General features: G+C 41.7%; 1 protein-coding gene across 5 annotated transcripts in view; it reads left to right on the forward strand.

The window, feature by feature from the left end:
* Positions 1-21,944, forward strand: part of Xkrx (XK related X-linked) — a 76,001-nt gene extending 54,057 nt beyond the window's left edge. For 2 of the 5 annotated variants that reach the window (XM_027433098.1, XM_035449846.1), the window contains exons 2-3: positions 13,421-13,689; positions 20,084-21,944. In XM_027433098.1, the coding sequence (XP_027288899.1) occupies positions 13,421-13,689; positions 20,084-20,829 (1,015 nt within the window). In that variant the 3' untranslated portion in view covers positions 20,830-21,944. Of the gene's footprint in view, positions 1-8,341; positions 9,098-13,420; positions 13,690-20,083 lie in introns of those variants that run through there. The other 3 variants (XM_027433097.2, XM_027433096.2, XM_027433099.1) reach the window with 3 other exon arrangements.
* The last annotated feature ends 944 nt before the right edge of the window (positions 21,945-22,888 follow it).

The following is a 22,888-nucleotide window of genomic DNA, read 5'->3' on the forward strand; positions in this document are numbered from 1 at the left end:
AGTTCCACTCTTAGGCATATACCCAAAAGAAGCACATTCATACAGCAAGGACATCTGTTCACTGATGTTCATAGCAGCACTATTTGCAATAGCCAGAAACTGAAAGCAGCCTAGATGCCCCTCAACCGAAGAATGGATAGAGAAAATGTGGTACATTTACACAATGGAGTACTATTCAGCAGAAAAAAACAATGGAATCTTGAAATTTGTAGAATAATGGATGGAACTAGAAGAAACCATTCTGAGCAATCACAAAATGACAAACATGATATGTACTCACTCATATGTGGATTTTAGACATAGAGTAAAGTTTACCAGCCTGCAATCCACACTGCCAGAGAAGCTTGTAAACAAGGAGGACTCAAGAGAGACATACATGGTTCCCTGGAGAAGGGAAAAGGGTCAAAATGCCCTGAGCAAATTGAGAGCACAGGAAGAGGGAGGAGGGAGCTAGGAGAATGAGAAGGGAAGAAGAGGAGGGATGCGGAGGACATGAGGGAGCAGACAGGTTGAGTCAGGGGAAGAATAGAAGATAACAAGAATGGAGATAGCATAATAGAGGGAGACATTTTAGGTTTACAGAGAAATCAGGCACTAGGGAAATGTCTGGAGATGTACAAAGATGACACCAGCTGACAATCTAACGCAACAGAGGAGAGGCTACCTTAAATGCCCTCCCCTGATAATGAGATTGATGACTGACTTATATGCCACCCGACAGCCCTCATCCAGCAGCTGATGGAAGTAGAAGCCAACACCCACAGCTTATCACTGAACTGAACTGGAATCCAGATGCAGAGAAAGACAAGTGAAGAGCAAAGGGTTCCAGACCAGGCTGATGAAACCCACAGAAACAATTGACCTGAACATCAGTGAACTCTTGCTCCCTAGTCTGATAGCTGGGATACCAGCATGTGGCTGATCCAGACCCCAGGAACATGGATTTCATTGAGGAAACCTCGGAAATCTACAGGACCTCCTATAGTAGATCAGTACTTATGCCTAGCATAAGTGTGGACTTTGGGAGCCCATTCCACATAAAGGAATACTCCCTGAGCCAAGACACACAGGAGTGGACCTAGGCCCTATCCCAAAGGACGCTATAGACTCTGATGACACCCTATGGAAGGCCTCATCATCCAGGGGGAGCAGAAAGGATATGTGATAGGTAGGGTTTTAGTTGGGGGATGGTAGGGGAGGACAGGAGGGAGAAGGGAACTGGGATTGTTATGTAAACCAATCTTGTTTCCAATTCAAATAAAAAATCTGAGAAAAAAACTCAAGTCCTCAGATTCATATGGTGAGTGCTTTTACTTGTCAGGCTATCTCAACTGCCGAACACTTGGTTTTACATGGCAACTTGGATAGGCTATGATAGCCAGTTGTTTGATCAAATACCTGTGTAGATATTGCTGTGAAATTCTTTTTCAGTTGTGATGAATGTTTAATCATTGAGGTTGAACAAAGCATGTTACCCTCCATGTTTCTGCCCATAATATGATTAGATTTTATCATGAAAGGCATAAAGAGAAAAAAACCAGCTAGCATCCCCTAAAGAAGCCCAGAGTTATGCCTGAGCTTCAAGCATTTGGACTGGATACTACAATATTAACTGTTTGCTATTTTTAAGCCTTCTAGCCTGCTCTGAATTTCAGAACTACCAGCAACCCCATTTGGCCCTATTGGTGGCATATCTGTCCAATGGAATATTACTCATCTTATAAAGGCATGATGGGATGACATATGCTACAATGTTCAGCATAACATGCTAAGTAAAAGAAGCCATAAAAGGCCACACATTTCTATGAAATGTCCATGATTTGACTTGGCTATAATTTGAGTGTCCTCCAAGTTTTCATGTATTAAAATGAATCCCTATCGTGAGGTATGAAAAGCCTAGAAACCTAATCTAGCTGTGGCGTTTATTGTTGAGCTTCTGGAAGTGAGTGATTAAGATTAGATACAATTATTAGAGTGGTGGCTACAAGATGGGTTCCTGGTTGCTTTATAGGAAAGAAGGAGGATGCAATCTCAGGAGCACTCACTATCTCTTGCAATGCCATCACCTGTGCCACCTTGGAATACTACTGGAAAGGATGCTATCATCAGATATGAGCCATCTCTTTTCAGTTAGCCAAAATATGTGCATTTTCTTCACAAGTCACTGAATCTGTGGTATAGTACTATTGGCAAAAGAAATGGATGAATCCAGTTCACAATAAGCAAATATATTGGGAAGGAAAGTAGACTAGTAGTTTTGGCTAAGAGAATGGGAATATGGAATGAGTGTTTAATGGATATGGGTTTCTTTGGAAGCGTGATGAGATGTTCTGGAACTAGACTATTGTAATTAATAAATGGCTTTGCATTAAGACCTCTAAACAGTGCACTTTATACGCTGTATTATGTGGCATATGAATTATATTTTAGAATTATTATTTTAAAAATAAGTAATATCCGCCGGGCGTTGGTGGCACATGCCTTTAATCCCAGAACTCGGGAGGCAGAGGCAGGTGGATCTCTATGAGTTCGTGACCAGCCTGGTCTACAAGAGCTAGTTCCAGGACAGGCTCCAAAGCCACAGAGAAACCCTGTCTCAAAAAACGAAAAAAAATAAGTAATATCCATTGCATATTTTCTCCTCACTTACCTCCACCAGGCAGTGTAAATAGAGCTTGCCAGATGCCTAGCAACATCATCCCTATTTCCATGCTACATTTTGTGAAAGCACTTCTCTCTCTTCAAAGCTAATTTAGATGTTCACTTTAAGTAGATTTTTTTCCATATTAAGTAGGTTTAAAAAAAAAACAAAAACAAATTGCCAAGGGTGAGGTTGTATAGTGAACACACTTGTGTTTTGATTTCAGGCTCAGATCCTATCTATGGGTGGTACTAATGAGGGAATAGGCTACGAACTGAAAAGCCAGAGTCTTTATTCTTAAAGAGTGCATAGAAAAAACAAAAGAGGAAAACAAGAAACAGGGATACATGATTGATTTTTGCCTTAATCTCTTTAAGGATCCTGCAGCCCAAACTGAGCATTCTGTAGCTGGAAGCCATCCTTCCATTCTACCTATTGATTTTCTCTACCCATCACCTCCCAGAGACTAATATTTCCAGTGCGCCACCAGCCACTCACTGTTGATGACTCTCCATCTTCAATTCTGTTTTATTTTTATTTGTTTTATGTTAGAAACAATCTTATTTTACATATCAATCACAGTTCCTTCTCCCTCCCATCCTCCCATGTTCCCCCACCGACCCCCCAACCCACCACCACTCACTCCCCAAGGATAGTGGGGCCGTCCACAGAGGATCATCATAGTCTATCACATCCTTTGGGGGAGGACCTAGGTCCTCTTTGCTGTATCTGGGCTGCAAAAGTATCCCTCCATAGGGAATGGGCTCCCAAGGTCCATTTGCGCTCTAGGGATAAACACTGGCTCCCCTGTTAGGGGTCCCATAGATGGCCCAGGCCTCCTAGTTAGCACCAACATTCAGAGGGCTTGGTTTAGGTCAATGTTGGTTCCCCAGCTTTACGATTAGGGTCTCTGTGCCCTCACTTGGTCAGGTCAACTGTTTCTGCAGGTTTCTCCAGCACAGTCTTGGCACCTTTGCTCATCCCTCCTCCCTCTCTGCAACTGGATTCCAGGAGTATGCCTCAGTGTTTAGCTGTGGGTGCCTGCTTCTTCGATCAGCTACTGGATGACGGCTCTAGGATGGCAACCAAGGTAGTCATCAGTCTCATTATAGGGGAAGAGTATCAAAGGCAGCCTCTCCACTACGGCCTACATTCTTCGTTGGGGTCATCCCTGTGGATCCCTGAATATTTCCCTAGTGCCAGACCTCGATCTACACCTATACTGGCTCCCTCTATCAAGGAGTCTCCTTTCTTGCCCTCCTGTATTCTTCCCCTGTCTCAGTCTTCCTGATCCCTCATTCTCCTCCCCCTCCTCTTCTCTCCTTCTTCCCTTATAGTACAGCTCTTGGAAGGCCTATGACCAGTCTTCTTCCAGCTGCAGTGGCTTGCAAATGTTCAACACCGTTCCCAAGCATCACATGGTTTGAGGGGTTCTCAATGCTGTAAAAATGCTAAAGACCTTTTAGGCACGGTGACTTTTAGACTCAGTCTTTTTTCGTGCTGAATTGGGAGTTAGATGTGGGTAAGGATCTTCTTCAGCCTGCCCTTTTTGCACAATTCTGGTGCTTGACAGAAGGGGAAATAGTCCTGGAACACTACCTGGAATTCAGAGACAACCCACAGGCATCACTTAACTAGCTCTTTTTTTAAAAAAAATCATCTGTTTATTTTACATCCTGGCCATAGCCTCTCCCCCACATCCTCCCCTCCAAGTCCGTATCCCTCATTACTCCACTTCCACCCCCAATCCCCTCCTTTTCTGTCTCCATCCAGGAAAGGGTAGATCTCCTATGAATATCAGCAAATGTGGCATATCAAGTTGCAGTTAAGACTAAGCACCTCCCCAAGTATTAAGGCTGGTCAAGGTGACCCAGTGTGAGGAGTAGGGGCCCAAAAGCTAGGAAAAGAGTTGGAGACAGACTTGTTCCTGCTGTTAGGAGTCCCATAACAGGACCAAGCTACACCACTGCCACATATATGCAGAGCACCTGGGTCAGTCCCATGTAGGCTCTCTGGTTGTTGATTCAGTCTCTGAGAGCCCCTGTGAGCCCAGGTTAGTTGATTGTGTGAGTCTTACCATGGTGTCCTTGACCCCTCTGGTACCTACACACCTTTCTCCTCCTTCTCTGCAGGGTTCCCAAACTCTGCCTAATGTTTGGCTGTTAAGTCTCTGCATCTGTGTCCATCAGTTGCTCTCTGAAAATTGGGCCTGGAACCAATCTGGTCACAGGAGACAGATAGTAACTAGCTCTTTTCCTTAAGTAGCTCTTGAAAAATCTGTAGAGATCTGTGCTTTTAGTGGGGAAGGGGTTTGGTGGCCTTAGGAGTCTCACGACTGTCAACATTTTCACTGTCTCTTATCCTATGAAGACTAGAGTTGATCATAGAAATTGGCTGATTGTGATAGCTAATCTTGGTTGTCAAGTTAATAGGATCTACAATCACCCAGAAGACAAGTCTCTGGATATGCCTGTGAGGGATTATAAAGATAAAGTTAATGAGGTGGAAAGACTTGCCTACCATGGGTAATGATAATATTCTATGGATTGGGGTCATGGCCAGAGTAAAATGGAAAAAGTGAGATGAGCATGCACATTCATCACTCTTTGCTTCCTGACTGTCGCTGTTAATGTGGCCAGCTGCCTCCTGCTTTACTTCCATAATGGACAATATCCCTGGAACCGTGAGCCAAAATAGGTCCCTCTTCCCTTAAGTTGCTTTTGTTGTATATGTTATTACAGCAATGGTGAAATCAACTAATATGCTGATGGATCTAAGAATGTTAGAAACAGAGACATTATCAGTTAGTTTTTCCAGTAGGGCAAAGGAACAGGGAAATAAGAGACCAAAGGATTGTGTGACTGACAGCGCCAGAGAGTCTTAAGACTGAAAATAGAGAAGCTGGTTGATGAGAGGAATCAGATGTCAGGAAACTTACAGGTTTATACCAGCCCCGGGGATTCCAATAAAAGTAGAATAGGAATCCTACCCTTAAGATCCTATAATAATTTAGTTGGAACATAAAAATGAATATACTTTAAATAATTCATCATTTGAGACTAAAATGTGGTGCTGACAAAAAAAACTGCCTGAGAAGGGACAGATCCATGGACTGACCTCCTCTGTGAGCTGAGTGGGTGATTAAGAGTGCATATTAAGCCAAGACACTTTGTGCTCTAGATATAATGGCTACAGCATTTGGAGTCAAGTCTGATTGAGTCCTTCCTGACATCATGGAAGAAGGAATGGATGGAGTCTTCATCATCACCATTTGTTGATCATCACTATCATTGAGAGTCACACTAAACATTCATTAGGCATCCTCCTTCTATTCACACTTCTGTTGGGGAGGCAGAACATTCAAGAGAGTATGTGTACCAAGAGCACAAGGAAAGGAAAATGAGGGGAGGGGAGGTTAGAAATGGCTTGGCAGGGTTAGAGGTGACTCCTGAAAGAAGACAAGAGCTTGGGCTAATGAAGAAAGGGATGCAGTGAGCTGTAAATGGCAACAACACGGTACACAAGTGGGGGTGAGCAGGACGAACACGGCTAAGTGAGCAAACCTGCTGGACTGGTGTAAAAGGTGTGCAGTATGGTAGCGTGGGTGACTAAAATTATAGAGAAGCAGAAGTGATTACAGATAGCCTTGGATGTCAGACAGAACAACCAGTCATTTGGGAACAAAATAAGGCTGTAGAGCTGTGGACTGGGGGAGTGGTGAAGGCATGGGGCATAAGGCACAGAGGCTGAAAGAACACTGCAATTTCATCGTACAATCTTTGTACTTTTGCTTTGTACTTTCTGTGTTTGGATGACTGATTCACCCTGTCCTAGTGAAGTGGATAAGTTGGTCCTCCTGCCTGAAATCTTCCTTATAAGCTGTTTGTTAAAGCAGTTGACACACCAGCACTTGGAAGGCAGAGGCAGGTGGATGTGTTTGAGCCTGGGTCCATCCTGGTCTACATAGTGAGCCAGCCAGGGCTACATAGTGAGACCTTGTCTCAAAAACAAACAAACAAACAAACAAACAAAATAGCAAAGCCCTCAAACCAATAAAAATTAAAAAAAGGAAAGCAGCCCAAGGAGATTATGCCCTGTGTCCCACTGGTGGAGCACCCATCTTCTAAGAGGCCAACAGGTTTTAAGAAGTTGTTCTCGATAGTATCACAAAAGAGGAAGTATGAACCTCCCAGGCCAGCTGCTAGACCAGGGGCAGCTGTGCTTTAGATGACAATCTTTCCAAGTGGAATCTGTCCCCCAGTAGGTTCTTGGGAAAGGAGGTGACATTGAGGGAGCTTAAAACACATACACACGCGTGCGCGTACACACACACACACACACACACACACACACACACACACACACACACACACACACACACACCATAAAAGACAAAGACTAAATCTATCTTGAGGCCATCCATCCTTTTGGTGGCTGCTGCTCTGGCCACTCCTCCCATAGGTTCCTTTTGCTGACTTCCTGTGGTAGGAGATTGGCACCGGGTCTGCTACATTTATATCGCTCAGAGGCAGCTGTTTTCCTTTCTTCTTTGGGGTTTAGGATTATGCAAACCAAGCATGAAAACAAAAGCTCAGTGAGGTGGGGGAGGATTGCCTTTAAAAATCCAGGCAATTTTAAGAGCTCTTTGAGACGTCCCTCTCCGTTTTCACTAACATCTCTCTTGGCTCTTTGCCAGTCTGTTGAGATTCCCGCCCCTCATCAGAGCCTTTTAACCAAAGACCTAAAAGTTTATTTTGAAGCATCTGTCCTGGCCTCATTTTGAAAGAGCAGAAATCAAGGCATATATGTGCTTTCAGTGTCTGTGGGCTGGCTTTGAGCTTTGATCTCTATCTGATTCAATCTTCCCTTTGCTGCAAGCCGTCTTACCTGGACGGGAAACTCTGACCCAGTTCCCTCTCAGGTTCCCACTTTTCTGATATTATCTGGAGGGCAATAGGACCTGGGGAGGTTCAACCCTGCGGCCAAGGGAGACACACCTGCCTAACCGCGTGGGTTGAGCTAGTGTGGGAGCGAGCCTCTTTAGCTAGCTGTGGAGGGAGGGGTAGAAGTGGGTGCCTGCTGCTGCTCCCGGAGAAGAAGAAAGCTGTGGCTCCCTCCTGGATCCCGAGGTCATGGTGAGAAATGTTGCAGAAGAATGGCTCAGGCTCCTTATTGTTGTGCCTAGCTACCTGGAGCATCCTTTGGCTATTCGTCCTGGAACTCTGGCTCATTTTGCTTTGCCCCAGCTGTGTCTCCCACTCGCCCAGCCTACACCACCACCACCCCGCCCAAGTCATCCAGGTGCCATAGGTCCCAAAGCCCAGGACCCGCCGCACTTCTCAAACTCTGCCTTTCATAGCAAAGTGTCTCCGTGAAGAAATCCCTCCAGCCTCTCTAATTCGGTACCGCGGGCTCCGCTTCTTTCTGAGGAGACCTCCCTTGGGGACATTGGTGGCATTATTCCAGCCCCGAGCCAGGCGGTCTTGGGGGCGGGGCTTGGAGAACCTTCCTGAGAACTCTTGCCTCGCTGCAGGTCCTGAGAGCGCGCTGGCTGACCAGCGCTGAACAGGCAAGCTAATAGGCACAATTTAGCAGCAAGTTGGATGGATGCCTAGGTGCTGAACTGAATCCTCCAGGCTTTGATCCTTCTTCTACCTTGGTTCAGTTCTCTGCTGACTTGAGAGTCCACATTGATGAGAATTCCTCAGGAGAAGCTGCTGCCTGTGTGATGTGCCACCCCAGAGTGGCTGCTCCCCTGCCTGGGGGACTGTGAAAGGAACCTCGGTGGAAATAGCTGTTCCTTGACTTTTCCCACGCCTGGAATTGGACACCAGACACAGTGTGGGATGTTTGTCTAAGTTTCTCAGCACCTATGCGGATGATTGCATTCCTGGGCCAATCAAGAGTGAAGTTCAAAGAGATACTTCTGGACTCTCTGTTCCAGACTCTCAAGTCAAATCTAGAAGAGAGGTGTCCCTGCTGTGACTCGTTGGTCTTCATTCAGGAAGTTGATTTGACACTGTCCACCTGACTGAACCTTGGAGAGCAGTGGCTACGGGGGCTCTGTTGGGGATGGATGGGGAAAGAATTCTGAACTCCAGACCATAAGAGATTCTCCACAATGGATAGAGTTTATGAAATTCCCGAGGAGCCAAATGTGGTTCCAGTTTCATCTCTGGGAGAAGATGTCATCCGTGGACCTAATCCACGCTTTACCTTTCCATTTAGTATCCTCTTCTCCACCTTTTTGTACTGTGGGGAGGCTGCATCTGCCTTGTATATGGTTAGGATTTATCGAAAGAATAATGAAACCTTCTGGATGACATACACTTTTTCCTTCTTTATGTTTTCATCCATTATGGTTCAGTTGACCCTCATTTTTGTCCACAGAGACCTGGCCAAAGATAGACCACTATCATTATTTATGCATCTAATTCTCTTGGGACCTGTTATCAGGTGAGCATTTTTAAATCTCTTCCCAACCAGCCCCTTCAAACCTGTACAGAGGAGGATGAAGCTAATATTTATACGACTGATGACTGTGTCTCTAATCTAATTCTTCCGTTCCTTCTCAGTTTCCCTGTCTACTGCCCCAAAACCTTATCTGAAATCTTGGGTGCCATCATGGTGCCTTGTGGCATGTATATGTGTTCACAAACCGTGAGCAGTATCACCGGTATGACTTGATCAGACAATTCTTACTGAGTTTGTGTTGTGAAAACTGGTGTGGAACCAACAAATGTGGCCACCTGGTGTGCAGGCTTTAGCTACAGAGTGATTTTTCACTTTACTTGGAATGAAATCCAGTGTGTTGGGCCTACTAAGTAAGTGCTGTTTCACTGAGCTATAGTCCTTGCCTCTAGAGTCTATAATTTGAATTCTGCCTTTCAGATGCTTTATGGATGGATGATCATTCATTCCTGCTTCTATTCTGTCCCACGTTCAATTTTTTACTGCTTGATCTTCTTGGGCTGGCTTTTTATTTTTTGCCATTTTCAAACCTTCTGGAGTTATTTGACATCTGGAAAGTACTTTGTGTAATAGGTAGTAGCAAGCTGTCACCACAACACAATGAAGTTCACTTTTCTCTATTGGTAGGTCAGTCTCTATGCTGCTGCAGTGATGTACACAGAGTGGAAGGACAAAAGGAAGGTAGTTCACCTCTGTTTGGAATTAGTAGCAAAGAACAGTAGTATATCAGGTATTCCCATTCAGATTGCTGTAAGGAGGGGGAGAATGTGCTTAATTGTAGGGAGACAGGCACCTGTGCCCGAAGACTCATCTGGATGCTATGGGGTTTCAAGGTAGAGAAACATTGTGTAACTCATGAAGTCAGTAGGGAGGAGTGGACCAAGTTTGTCATGACTGTAAGAGAGGCAAACATCTACAGTCAGCTGAGGAATATGGGTCACAGTGTTGATGTTGTAATCACAATGGGAAGATGGTGTATCATTAGAGATCTAAAAGCAGTCTGTGCAACTTATTAAGAATGAACCCTCCCTTAATAAATTTATTATCTATCTATGTAACTCTATGGGTCAATTATATTTCCTTAAATCTGGAAAATGTTAATCAGCATTGCTTTAAACAAGGAGGAACTGGTTAGGTTCCACCATAGAAAATGTGGGATAACTTCACCAAGCAGTGGTCTGAATTAGGAGCTCAAGAGTCTAGTCCTCCCTCTGTTATTGAATGGCCTCCTGGGCCTCAGTTCCCTCACCTGTAAAATAAATGGGTTGGACTAGACCTTGTGTTCCAAATCCAATTACTCACAGGAGCTAGGCATATACGATAAGTGAACCAAGTGGGCCAAGTATTCAGGAAACTGTCTCAGTGTTAAAGAAATGGAATACCATGGCAAACTGGAATCTGGGACATGCCTGTCTAGGAGGCAGCCACTTAAAAGTTCTAGCCCATTGCTTCTAGGTTAGAATTCAGACTCAGTATTGCCAGATCTAGCTTTTGAGGACAAGTTAGTTCCCAAGATGGGGTTTTATGTGAAATTTCATGCTTTTAAATTTGGCAACTTACTAACTGCAAAAAATGCAGTATGGCCATACTAACCACATATATCCAGATGTGACTTCGCTGGCCATATGTATGTAACTTTCCGGTTGAGTGATCTAAAGGTACTTTCCTATTCTACGTTTTTCAAGTTGGCTGTAAAAGGAAGACTATCTTTAACTTGGAACCATGAGATTTCAAGATGTCACTAGACACTCAAGACAACCATTTTTTGTTCCTCTTTAAAACGCAATATACTGAATTAGCAGTTGAAGAGGATGCAAGTTTTAGCAAGTACCCAGCCCTCGGTTTTTACTTCCCTTTTTTTTTTGTTTGTTTGTTAGCTTCTAGGCTGTTTTTGACTTTGCTCTACATGGACTGTTGTTCACTATTTTTCAGATTTGTCTTTTAACTTGTAGTGCACATGGATTGAGATGCTTTTATAACCTCAGTTACTCTAATCCCACAGCAGAAAAAAATAATTGTTTTTTTAATTTAAAATTTTTATAGAATTTTTGAGAATTTCCTGAATTCATACTGTATTCATATCATTTCTAACTCTTTCCCCTTCAACTTCTTCTGTGTTCCCCACTCACTTTCAAATTCAGGACTCTTAGTTATTATTGATATATATCAATTATATATTTATAGTTTTATATTTATAAATATTTCTATAGTTCATATTAATATTTGTATTTACATTCATAAATATATAAGTATTTATATATATTTATATAGGTATAAACATGAGATATTTATATAAATATATTTATATCATATATATTTAACTTATTGAGTCCATTTAGTGTTGTTCATATGTGTATGTATTTAAGGCTGACCACTTGGGGTTGACCACAAGGTAACCTATCATGGAGTCTGTTCCTGTTCAAGACTGATTCTCCTTCCCTCAGCAGTCATGTATTGCCTGTAATTCTTCAGAAAAATAATTGTAAGCCCAGAAATGATACTATTTATATGCTTATTTTCAAAAACCATTCCTTTTCTCATTAGGTAAGAGTTTGATTACTGCTGTCAGGCAAATGAAGCTGTTTTTAGGACACAGCTCTCTTACATGAAATGCAAACATGGAAATGAAGATGTACTTTGGTTTACTGTAGCTCAGGAGCAAGACAAGAACCCTTGCTTAAACTAGCAAAATAGCCACAAGAATAGAAACAAGAACTTCATGCCCCTGCCTCAATATTTTGCTAATCGGTAATATGGATGGACTTGAAAATGAGCTTAGACATTTCTCCGTAAATAGTGGAAGAGTTGCAATTTCTTCTTTCTTTCCTTCCTCTTCTCACCCAGGTCCTACAGTTTGTCGATAGAAAATGGAAATTTCAGGGCTGGGAAGGTAAAGCACTTACTGTGCAAGCATGAGGGTTTGAATATAGGTCCCGAGAAGCCATCTACAACTGTCTCTGTAGTCCCAATACTCCTACAGTGAGATGGGAGGCAAAGACAAGAAAATCCTCAGAAGTTTTGCAGGCCAGCTAGCCTGGTGCATACAAGGATAACTATACCTCAAACATGGCAGATGGCAAGGAACAACACACCAGGTTGTCTTTGTCCTTTGATCTCTATGTACACAAACTATGGTACATGTATGCCTCTACATACACACATGCACGCACGCACGCACGCACGCACGCATGTGCCCACACTCTTGTGTGCATTCATAGTGCTCAAATGTGGAAATTTCTCCTGTACGTATTGGAGTAGTACACATGAAAAAAATTCCAGGGGACCCTCTGGGAAATGGTAGCCAATACTTATAGTCTAAACGTTCCTATTAACAGTCAAAGCCTAGAAATCCTGAACTTGTCTTTAATCTGTTTTCCTGTGAAATCACTCTGTTATCCTCACCTTCTGCCATGTCTCACCCCCTTCTCTTTTTCATTCTTGTTCTTTCATTTGCTCAGCAAATGTTTATCAAATTCTCTCTATGTGATAAGATCTGGAGAAAAGATAAATAGAGCCTCTGCCCTCAATCTATTGGAGAAGATGTCTTAATTTCCACTACATATATTCTTGTCAAAGATAGTCAAGTTTCCATTCTTTTCGGGGTAAGTGGGGAGAAGCGATAACTCAAGTGTAACCGGACAGCATGTACTAGTTGCTGTTTTTCTTCTGTTTACTGCGTCAGAGTTGCCAGAACTTTTGATTTTTGATGGGGGAGGTGTGGGAGGGTCACAGCAGGAAATAGACTGTCATCAAGACTTCAAGGGTAATATGCTCTGGTAAAGTTTTGTTCTTCATAAGAAAGAATCATGTTGAAAGGGATCTGTCCCCAGCAAGAGGCACACAAAAGAAATGTTTTCTTGTAAAAGCAGAACTTAAGAATCTCAGTTATGAAGCTGAATGCATTTCTTAAAGAATGTTTGAATTTAGGAATTTAAGGTCTTGTGAAAACCAAGGCCTTTTGGAGACTTCATCTTTATCTCAGAACACAGTATTTCTTAATGCTTTTGTATTTGAAACACTTAAAGCAAAACCACAGGCATATTTTTGCAGAGGTAAAACAATTCCTTGACTACAAAGAAGTTTTTTTCTGAAATAGTGTTCTTAGGCCAGCAGGTGACCAAAGAGAAAAAATACTTAGACCTAAGTGACTTATACAAGGTATGGCCAACCCTTTAATTCATGTGAAATGGACAGAAGAAAGGAAATGGCAAAAAAGTAATACAACCTCCCCCAGATTTTTCCCTTTATGACACCTTCCTTTCTTGGGACAATTTTTAGCTAAGTTCCCATGATGCTTTACTCCTGCAGATGTTTGGAGGCCATGATTAAGTACCTTACACTGTGGAAGAAAGAGGGGCAAGAGGAGCCCTATGTCAGCCTCACCCGAAAGAAGATGCTAATAGATGGCCAGGAGGTGCTGATAGAATGGGAGGTGGGCCACTCCATCCGGACCCTGGCTATGCACCGTAATGCCTACAAACGTATGTCACAGATTCAAGCCTTCCTGGGCTCAGTGCCCCAGCTGACCTATCAGCTTTATGTGACTCTGATCTCTGCAGAGGTCCCTCTGGGTAGAGGTGAGTGGGGTCAAGAAAAGGGAGGGCTCTGTTTAAACCAAGAGTCTTAGAAGTTTAGGCCTGAACTGCCCAATATACTGGTTACTAGCCTTATATACAATTTAAAGAAAAAAAAAACAAAATTGAAAGTGCACTTCTGGGGTCTGGAGAAATAGCTCAGTGGTTAAGAGCACTGGCTGCTCTTCCAGAGATCCAGAGTTCAATTCCCAGCAACCAGTGGCTCACAACCATCTGTAGTGATTTCCAGTACCCTCTTCTGGCCTTCAGGCAGACATTCAGGCAGAACACTATATATATATATATATATATTATATATATATATATATATATATATATTCTTTTAAAAAATGCACTTCCTCAGTAGGTATGGCCACATTACAAATGCCTAGTAGTTGTGTCTGATTAATAACTTAGTGTTTTGGGATGGCATAGGTTTAGAATGCATTCATCATCCAGAAAGTTCCATTGGACAGCATTTCAACTTAGGGAGTCAGAAATCTCAGACCTGCCAGAATTCTTAAAATGAGACGAGCTCAGATGTTTATACTAAAAATTTCACACCCATTGGCCACATCAGCCATCAGAATAAAAGGAATATTTCCCTTGTTTGGAATGTGTACACTCTGTTGCTAGTTGCTTAATTTGTTTAGAGATGGTCACCTTTAGAGAAAATGTTGTCAAATATTTCTATATATCACAATCATATGAGAAGGTTCTTTTCCTTTCTTTTTGTTTTTGGTGATAGGGGTCTCACTGCATATTCAAGGCTATCCTGAAATCACCATATAGCCCAGGTTGATATCTAACTCATGACAATCCTCCTGCAGAACTTCCCAAGTGCTAGAACTATAGTATAGACAAGAGCCAGCCTACCTGGCTTGGAAGGTTCTTTTTAAAATTACCTTCCCTCCTCAGACCTGAATCATTCATAGAGTATGTGAAGGCCAGGGATCTGCATTTGTAAAAAGTGCCCTAGTTGATCCCAGCTAGTTTCACTAAAGAACCACAGATTTAATCATTTCCTCCCATGATAGTGAAGAGACAGAAAAGGGGTGTGGTGTGGATACAGGTCACTCAGGCCTGGTCTAAGATCTGACCTTCCTTCCCTATGACCTCTGGAGGAAGTTACAAAGCAGTCACTGCCATAAGTTCCTACTTGTAAAAGGAGGGGTCCCTAGATGAGTAAGACCTCTGGCAGAGGATGAAATATGAGTCAGTGTCATCAATGTCGAGATCAAATGTTGTTAATGAATTTTAGCAGCCCCAGTTTGCATCATCTGGTTGGGCAGATGCTGCTTTAGATGTGGGTACAGCTTGGACCATTTCTTTAGTCGCAAGTACTGACCCTGCTGGACAAAGTCCTATGTCTTAAATCTTTCTATCTTTGTCCATTAACAATTTCTTATGACGTTCTATTGGTTGGAAGCTTTTTACAAGTGTACATGGGACAGTAGTTTGAGGAGAACATGATCCGGAAATGATGCTGCTTTTCTTCCTGAGAATGTTGGGAGTTGGGCAATCATCTAATTAAAATATGTATACATTTAAAAAGTGACAAGTGTGCAAATCTATTGACCTACAGGTAACTGTATCTACATAGAAAATTTCTGGGAAGTTATGAAAAAAAAACTACCCCAAGAGGGACTGAGAAATAAGCAGAGTGTAACTTTTAAATTTTTCTGTAAGAAAGTTTGCCATCTTAATATAGTACTATTTTTGTTTTTTTATTATTTATTATTTAGTTTTGGTTTTTTGAGACAGGGTTTCTCTATGTAGTCCTGGCTCTCCTAGAACTCGTTCTATAGACCAGGTTGGTCTTGAACTCACAGAGATCTACTTGCTTCTGCCTTCAAGTTCAGGGATTAAAGGCATGTGCCACTACCGCACAGATAAAGCTTAAGGGCTGTCAGATGTTTGGTAACATTTCAGAACATATAGAACAGATATAAAAGAAAATATAATGTCACTTATCCAAAGTAATCTCTGTTAACCATTCAGTATGTGTCCTAGATTACTCTTTACTATATGTACACATACTGGATTATGGGTGTAGTTCAATGGAAGAGTACCTGTCTAGCATGGTGAAGGCCTTGGATTAGTCTCCAGCACTTTGGGGGAACAAAAACATATATATATATATATATATTATATATATATATATATATATATATATTATGCATATTAAAATATTTGTTTATATTTTGCCTTTCTTGCAGGTTTTTATACCAATATTCTAAATAGATTAATTTCCAAGGTCAATTTGTCAATTACCACATCTTTTAAACAATGTAAAAATTGTATATGTGTGAGTTTGCCTACACATATATATGTGTATCACTGGCGTGCCTGATGCCTGTGGAAGCCAGAAAGGGCATCAGGTTCCCTAGAACTGCAGTTGTGAGCCACCATATGGATGCTGGGAACTGAACCTGGGTCCTCTGTAAGAGCAGCAAGTGCACTTAACCACCGAGCCACCTATCTAGCTGTTAAGATTTACTTTTATTATTTTTACATTATGAGTGTGGGGGGGTATGTGTACATGAGTTAAGGTGCCTTTGGAGGGCAGAGGCAGAGGCAGAGGCAGAGGCAGAGGCAGAGGCAGAGGCAGAGGTGTCAGATGCTCCCGGGGTGAGTTACAGGTAATTGAGCACTGCCCACTGAGGTTGTTAGGAAGAGAACCCAGGTCCTCTTCAAGGCAGTAAGTGCTCTTAACTGCTGAGCCATCTATCCAGCCTCCATTTCCTCAATTTTAATAAACAATAACCACAAAATATTCACTGATTTTGTATTGAGGGGTTTTTATATGAGTAATCAATTCCATGTTGAGTGGTGAGAATAGGAACAAGAGTAGTTTAGAAAACTAAGAGCAACCACTTTGCAATTCTCCCTTTGGGACTTTGAGAAGAGGGAGGAGGAGGGGGATAGAGGAGGAGGTAGAAGACAGAAGCTAATTTTAGGACGAGTGAAGAGCACAGGGGTCCAGACCAGGCTGGTGAAACCCACAGAAACAGCTGACCTGAACATCGGGGAACTATTGCTCCCCAGACTGATAGCTGGAATACCAGCATGGGACTGATCCAGACCCCGGGAACATGGCTTTCAGTGAGGAAACCACGGAATTCTAAGGGACCTCCTGTAGAAGTTCAGTACGTATCCCTAGCATAGGTGTGGACTTTGGGAGCCTATTCCATATAGAGGAATACTCTCTGAGCCAAGACACACGGGGGTGGGCCTAGGCCCTATCCCAAAGGATACAATAGACTCTGATGACACCCTGTGGAAGGCCTCACCATCCATGGGGAGCAGAAAGGATATGTGATAGATAGGGTTTTAGTTGGGGTGAGTGGTAGGGGAAGACGGATGGGGAAGGGAACTGGGACTGTTTCTAATTCAAATAAAAAAGTTGGAAAAAAAGAAGACAGAAACTAGCTAAATTTACTAGCTTCCAGACATTTCTTTAAACATTTTACATCTAATTATTTCATTTAATCTTCACAACAACTTTATCTATGAGGTCATTATTATCCTCATTTTACAGAAGATAAAGTGGTAGACACAGAAGTTAAGTAAATCCTCCCCAAGGTTCTATAAGTAGTATCTGGGAATGACTAGATTCAGTGTCTGCTTCTGGAGCCCATGTTTCCGACTATAGCAGCATTTAATCTCTTATAATTAGTCTATTTGTAGAGAGATGTATGAAAATGTTTTATGATTAGTCTATTTGTAGAGAGATGTATGAAATGTTTTATGATTAGTCTATTTGTAGAGAGATGTATGAAATGTTTTATGATTAGTCTATTTGTAGAGAGATGTATGAAATGTTTTGGCATTTATTGGAAGCATCAGGTTTTCTTCCCTTAATAGTGCAGCTATCAATCATTGAGTTCCAGTTTCAGGGACAGAATTGCCCATTTGGCTAGATGTCTATTATGATCGCACTAGCTTATCAAAGAGCGTCATGAAACTTTCAAATAGGAACAAGAGTGGTTTAGAAAACCAAGAGCAACCATTTTGCAACTCTCCATTTGGGATCTTTGAGATTCTGACACTCTAGTCAATGCTCCAGAAGATTCTAGAAATAGAGCTAGAATTCCTTTTGGATTTTCATGGGGGAGGTTTCAGTTTTCTCACAGCTGTACATGTATCTTCATGACTCTAGTTTCCCTGGATCTCCTGTTTTTGTGGGGTTAGAGAGGGACAGGGAAGACCTACCTGTTGTAACAGTAAATGAGGAAGAACCTTTCCTTTGCAGAAGCATTCTCCAGGGCTCCCACTTCCTTTGATAGCTCATTATTATTATTATTATTATTATTATTATTATTATTATTATTATTAATTTAGTAATAAGGATCATTTAACATAAAGGAAGAAAAGAGAGGGGTCACCTATATCATCTACAATGGAGGCTTAGTTAGAACAGGTAAGGAAGATGTCTGATCCTCCTCTAACATACAGTAATATGGATGCCATGGGTCAAAAAATAGGATTTAAACATTTTTGAATCACTCTGCTGCAATTACCTAAATAGATACCAAACTGTGAGGGTGTTGCATTCTCATTACTAATGACAAAACCAAATAACCCTATAGTATCTCAGAGAATTGGGAAACTGAGCCCTGTAGATATTCAGTGACTTCCACAAGCTCCCACAAAGCTTCTGGTAGGATTTCTAATCCTAAGTATCTATTTGTCACTGTAAACTCAGAAATAGTTATTCTACAAACCTTTATCAAGCACATACTATATTTCAGAAAGTGTGTTTAGCAAAATAGATATGGTCCCTTCTGCCTTCATGGTTTTGTACTACATTTTTTGGCACATGCAACTGGAGTGAATCATTGTGGAAGACTAGTTTCTTGCAGAAGATACACATCAAAGATTAGACTTCATCACTTGGGAAGCAGAGGCAGGATTTCTGTGAGTTTGAGTACATCTTGGTCTACATTGCAAATTCCAGGCCAGCTAGGGCACAACACAATGAGACCCTGTTTCAAAAAGAAGCAGAGGAGGCGGGGCGGGGGGGGGAGAGGAGGAGTAGGAAAGGGAGAAAGAGAAGGAGGGTGGGAGGAAGGGAGAGGAGGAAAAGGAAGGGGAGGTGGAGGATGAGGGTGGGAGAAGGAAGAGGAGGAGGAGAAAAGACTTTCATATCTCCTAAGATGATTTTTTTCAGATAATTTCTTTTTCCTTTTTCCTTTACTATTCTCTCAGAATGCTCTTCCATCAGTTAAGTCTGCCCATACCCTAACATGTGTCCTTCTCATGTCAGTGACTTCTCAGTATTAGTTATAAGACTTATTCTTTTTGTAAAGTTTATTCTGTGTGTTTCTACGATTAAACTCTTGCACTGCGTATTCATCCAAAATGTACATATTTCAGGTCTATAGTTTGAAGTTTTGACATATGTATATCACTTCATGTAATTACTTTGTGTGTGTGTGTGAACTTTCAGAAAAATCACAAATATGAAATAGAATGCCAAGCTGTGCATTAGAGCTCCCAAACTTAATTATTTTGTGACAGACAGTTTATCCCCTTTGGCAAAAAACCTCCTGTTTCCCTCAACCCCTATCCCCTGGAAACCATTGCTCTACTCTGTTTTTTTAATCCAATTAATTTATCAGATTCCACTTCTAAATGGAGTAATACATTATTTTTATTTCTGAATCTGGATCATTTCACTTAGCACGATGCCTTCAATATTCATCCATTTTATTGCAATGATACAATTTTTTCATATTATTCTTGAGTAACATCCCATTACATATGTACACCATTTTCTTTACCTATGAACCCATCAATAGACATTTAGATTATTTCCATGTACTAGCTCTTCTGCATCTTGCTGCATTGAACAACATAGCAGGGCAAATATTTCTTTGACATACAGATTTCCTTTTGTTTGTATATGTACCCAGTGCTACAATTGCTGAATCATATGGTTGTTCTGTTTTTAATTTTTTTAGTTACCTTCATGCTGTTTTCTACAATGGCAATATCAGTTTATATTCCAACTATGTTTATCTTTGTTAGACATTTTTTAAATCAATGGCCACCATAACAAATATTTGACAATATATTATTGTGGTCATTCTTTGTGTGTGGGTGCTACCACTGAGCTGTACTACCAGCCTTCACTGTGAATTTCATTTTCATTTCTCTAATGATCTGTGATGTTGAACACATTCTCCTATGTCTGCCAGCCATTTATATGTCTGTAAAAATATTTATCCAGATGCACGCTGTTTGTGTACATAGCTGTGCTCATATATAAGTCTATTCTTAATTGAAGCATTCAAGCCCTGACCATCAATCATCTCTAGACCTCTGGTTCTGAATGCAGTCTTCACCACAAACATCGACTGATCACTTCATTGTCTCATTCCTTATTTTGCAGCTGTGCTAATGGTTTTTTCCCTGATATCTGTCACCTATGGCGCTACCCTCTGCAATATGTTGGCAATCCAGATCAAGTACGATGACTACAAGATTCGACTTGGGCCACTGGAAGTACTTTGTATCACCATCTGGAGGACATTGGAGATCACTTCTCGCCTAATGATTCTGGTGCTCTTCTCAGCCACCTTGAAGTTGAAGGCTGTGCCCTTCTTAGTGCTCAACTTCTTGATCATCCTCTTTGAGCCCTGGGTTAAGTTCTGGAGGAGTGGTGCCCAAATGCCAAACAATATTGAGAAAAATTTCAGCCGGGTTGGCACTTTGGTGGTACTGATTTCTGTCACCATCCTCTACGCTGGCATCAACTTCTCTTGCTGGTCAGCCATGCAGTTGAAGTTGGCAGACAGAGACCTTGTTGACAAAGGTCAGAACTGGGGACATATGGGACTGCACTACAGTGTGAGATTGGTAGAAAATGTGGTCATGGTTTTGGTTTTTAAGTTCCTCGGTGTCAAAGTGTTACTGAATTACTGCCATTCCTTGATTGCTGTGCAGCTTATCATTGCTTATCTGATTTCCATTGGATTCATGCTCCTTTTCTTCCAGTACCTGCACCCATTGCGCTCACTCTTCACTCATAATGTAGTAGACTACCTCCATTGTGTCTGCTGCCGCAGACACCATCGGGAAAGGGCTGAGAATGAAGAGCCATCACTCGAGGCTGAAACAAGACAAAGTATTGTCTGATTTGTTTTCTCCTGAACAGTATAGGGTAGGTTTGGGGTTGACATGAGCAACTGTGAAGTTAAAGGAGAGGGTGAGACTCCTGTGTGTGTATACTCACGGGATCTTTTTTTTTTTTTTTTTACTCTTCTAGTAAGCCTATCAAAAGAAAGAGTGACCTCCAAATAGGTTTTACTTCTTTATGATTGACTGCTATGTTTGAGTACCAGCGCTAGTCACAGTTTATTTAGTTCATCTTCCTCCTAGTCAAGTCAGTTGGGATAATTTCTGGGTACCTCATTCAGGCTCTAGATTTCCAACTTTGCTCATTTGTTTGATTTATTATCGAGTTTCCCTAGGCTGATCTGAACTCTACCACAACACATCTGGACTGACCAGAAGGATGTGACAGCTTACTAGCAATGAGCACCTCCCAGAAAATAGTCTTGACTCTTGTGGTACCTGTACCTGTGAGAGTGGCTGGAATATTTTGATTCAGTGAGAAACTGGGGCTAAGAAGGCCCTGTTAGTAAAGAAAGCTATTCCCCCCGATGAGTTAGCACTCCATTAGGATTTTACTAGTGTTCATTTAGCAAAGACTTCTCTTTTTAGAAGCCTTTATGGGCATCCCTTCACAGAAACATGTGCAGAATAGGATTCCTTCAGGGAATAAATCAGGATGGCGTATTATCTCAAGGCAGGATCTCATGTATCTCAGGCTGGGCTCAAAGTTACTGCGTAGCTAAGAACTATGTAGCTTTAACTCCCCGATCTTTCTGCTTTTACCTTCTGAGTGCTGGGACTATAGATGTGTGCCACTGCATCTGATTTATATGGTGCTGGGGACTGAACCCAGGCCTAGGCAAGCACCATTCATGCAGTGCTGAGTGTTGGACCCTGGGTCAGATAAGCGCGTCACCAACTGAGACATCCCTGGTCCCAAGAATGACTCTTAAGGAACTATGTAGGCCTCCAGCTCCATGAATTTTCTCACCTGGTGCCCCATTATTAGGGATTCCTCCAATACAGCTTTTCTGTCTTTGTGTTTTGTTACTTGATGTAAACATCGGAGACGCTAAACTGTAACTGGAAGTGTTTTTTGAAATGTAAAAGGAATGAAGATTTCTTTTGTCTGCTACTGTCCTGAGTATTTTATTGATTCTTGTTTAGGGGGATATAGTAATATGACAGCACCTTCATGCTGTTTTGTATTGGGCTGGGCAAAGTACAGGTAGAAAAGAGAAACTGATCACATGAGATTATCAACACTGCTTTCTCCATGCAGGATTTTACTTGCTAATGAGGAATGTAGATTGCTTTGTTTTCAATCTTCTTTTCATTAACAAACCCCAATTGCCAAATATACATGTATTCTAATGTATCATCATGCTCATATCTCATACCAGTTGGATATTTTGGTGGGCTTTGTCAGCTGGATGCATAGAAGGTAACCAAACGCTTGATGTTCTGGTAGAACTGCCTACTAGAAAACCCAGCATCATCTAACAAATTATTGTCCCTTACAGACCAGGAAAGTAAGATGAACTCTTAAAAGGACATACTAGCTGAGGAGCCATTGACAATGGTGGCTGCTTGGCGAAGGAGATCAGTTTTCTTCATGGATGCAGCCCCCTGAGAGGCTTCTAATGTTCCAGGAGATGCTCCTACACCCATGCATATACTGGAAACACTAAGTGGACTCAGTGGGCCCTAAGGAAAATAGAGAAAGTACACAGATTTGAAAGGGAATAGTGGTGAGTGAGTGTAGGGGAAGAAAAAGGAATGGAGGGAGAATGAGGGATGGGTTAGATTGATAATTTACTTCTAAAAACATTAAAGTTACCATTTTTCAAGAACTTGTAAGCATTCTTATGTAAGGTCTTCTACCACTGTCCAGTTTTCCTTTTACCAAAAATTTGTTTTTACCCCATTCTCCCTGCTTACTCTTACATTGGGGGAGCTCCCTCTTCTAAGTAGTGAGCTATTAAGCAGAATTATCCTATTATTTACCAACTTCAACTGCCTTGGGGAACTAAAAAGTTTGGCTGTTTAATTTAAGAGAAGAATATAGTAATTCCAATAC

The sequence above is a fragment of the Cricetulus griseus genome, chromosome X (assembly GCF_003668045.3).
Source record: "Cricetulus griseus strain 17A/GY chromosome X, alternate assembly CriGri-PICRH-1.0, whole genome shotgun sequence".
Taxonomy (NCBI): domain Eukaryota; kingdom Metazoa; phylum Chordata; class Mammalia; order Rodentia; family Cricetidae; genus Cricetulus; species Cricetulus griseus.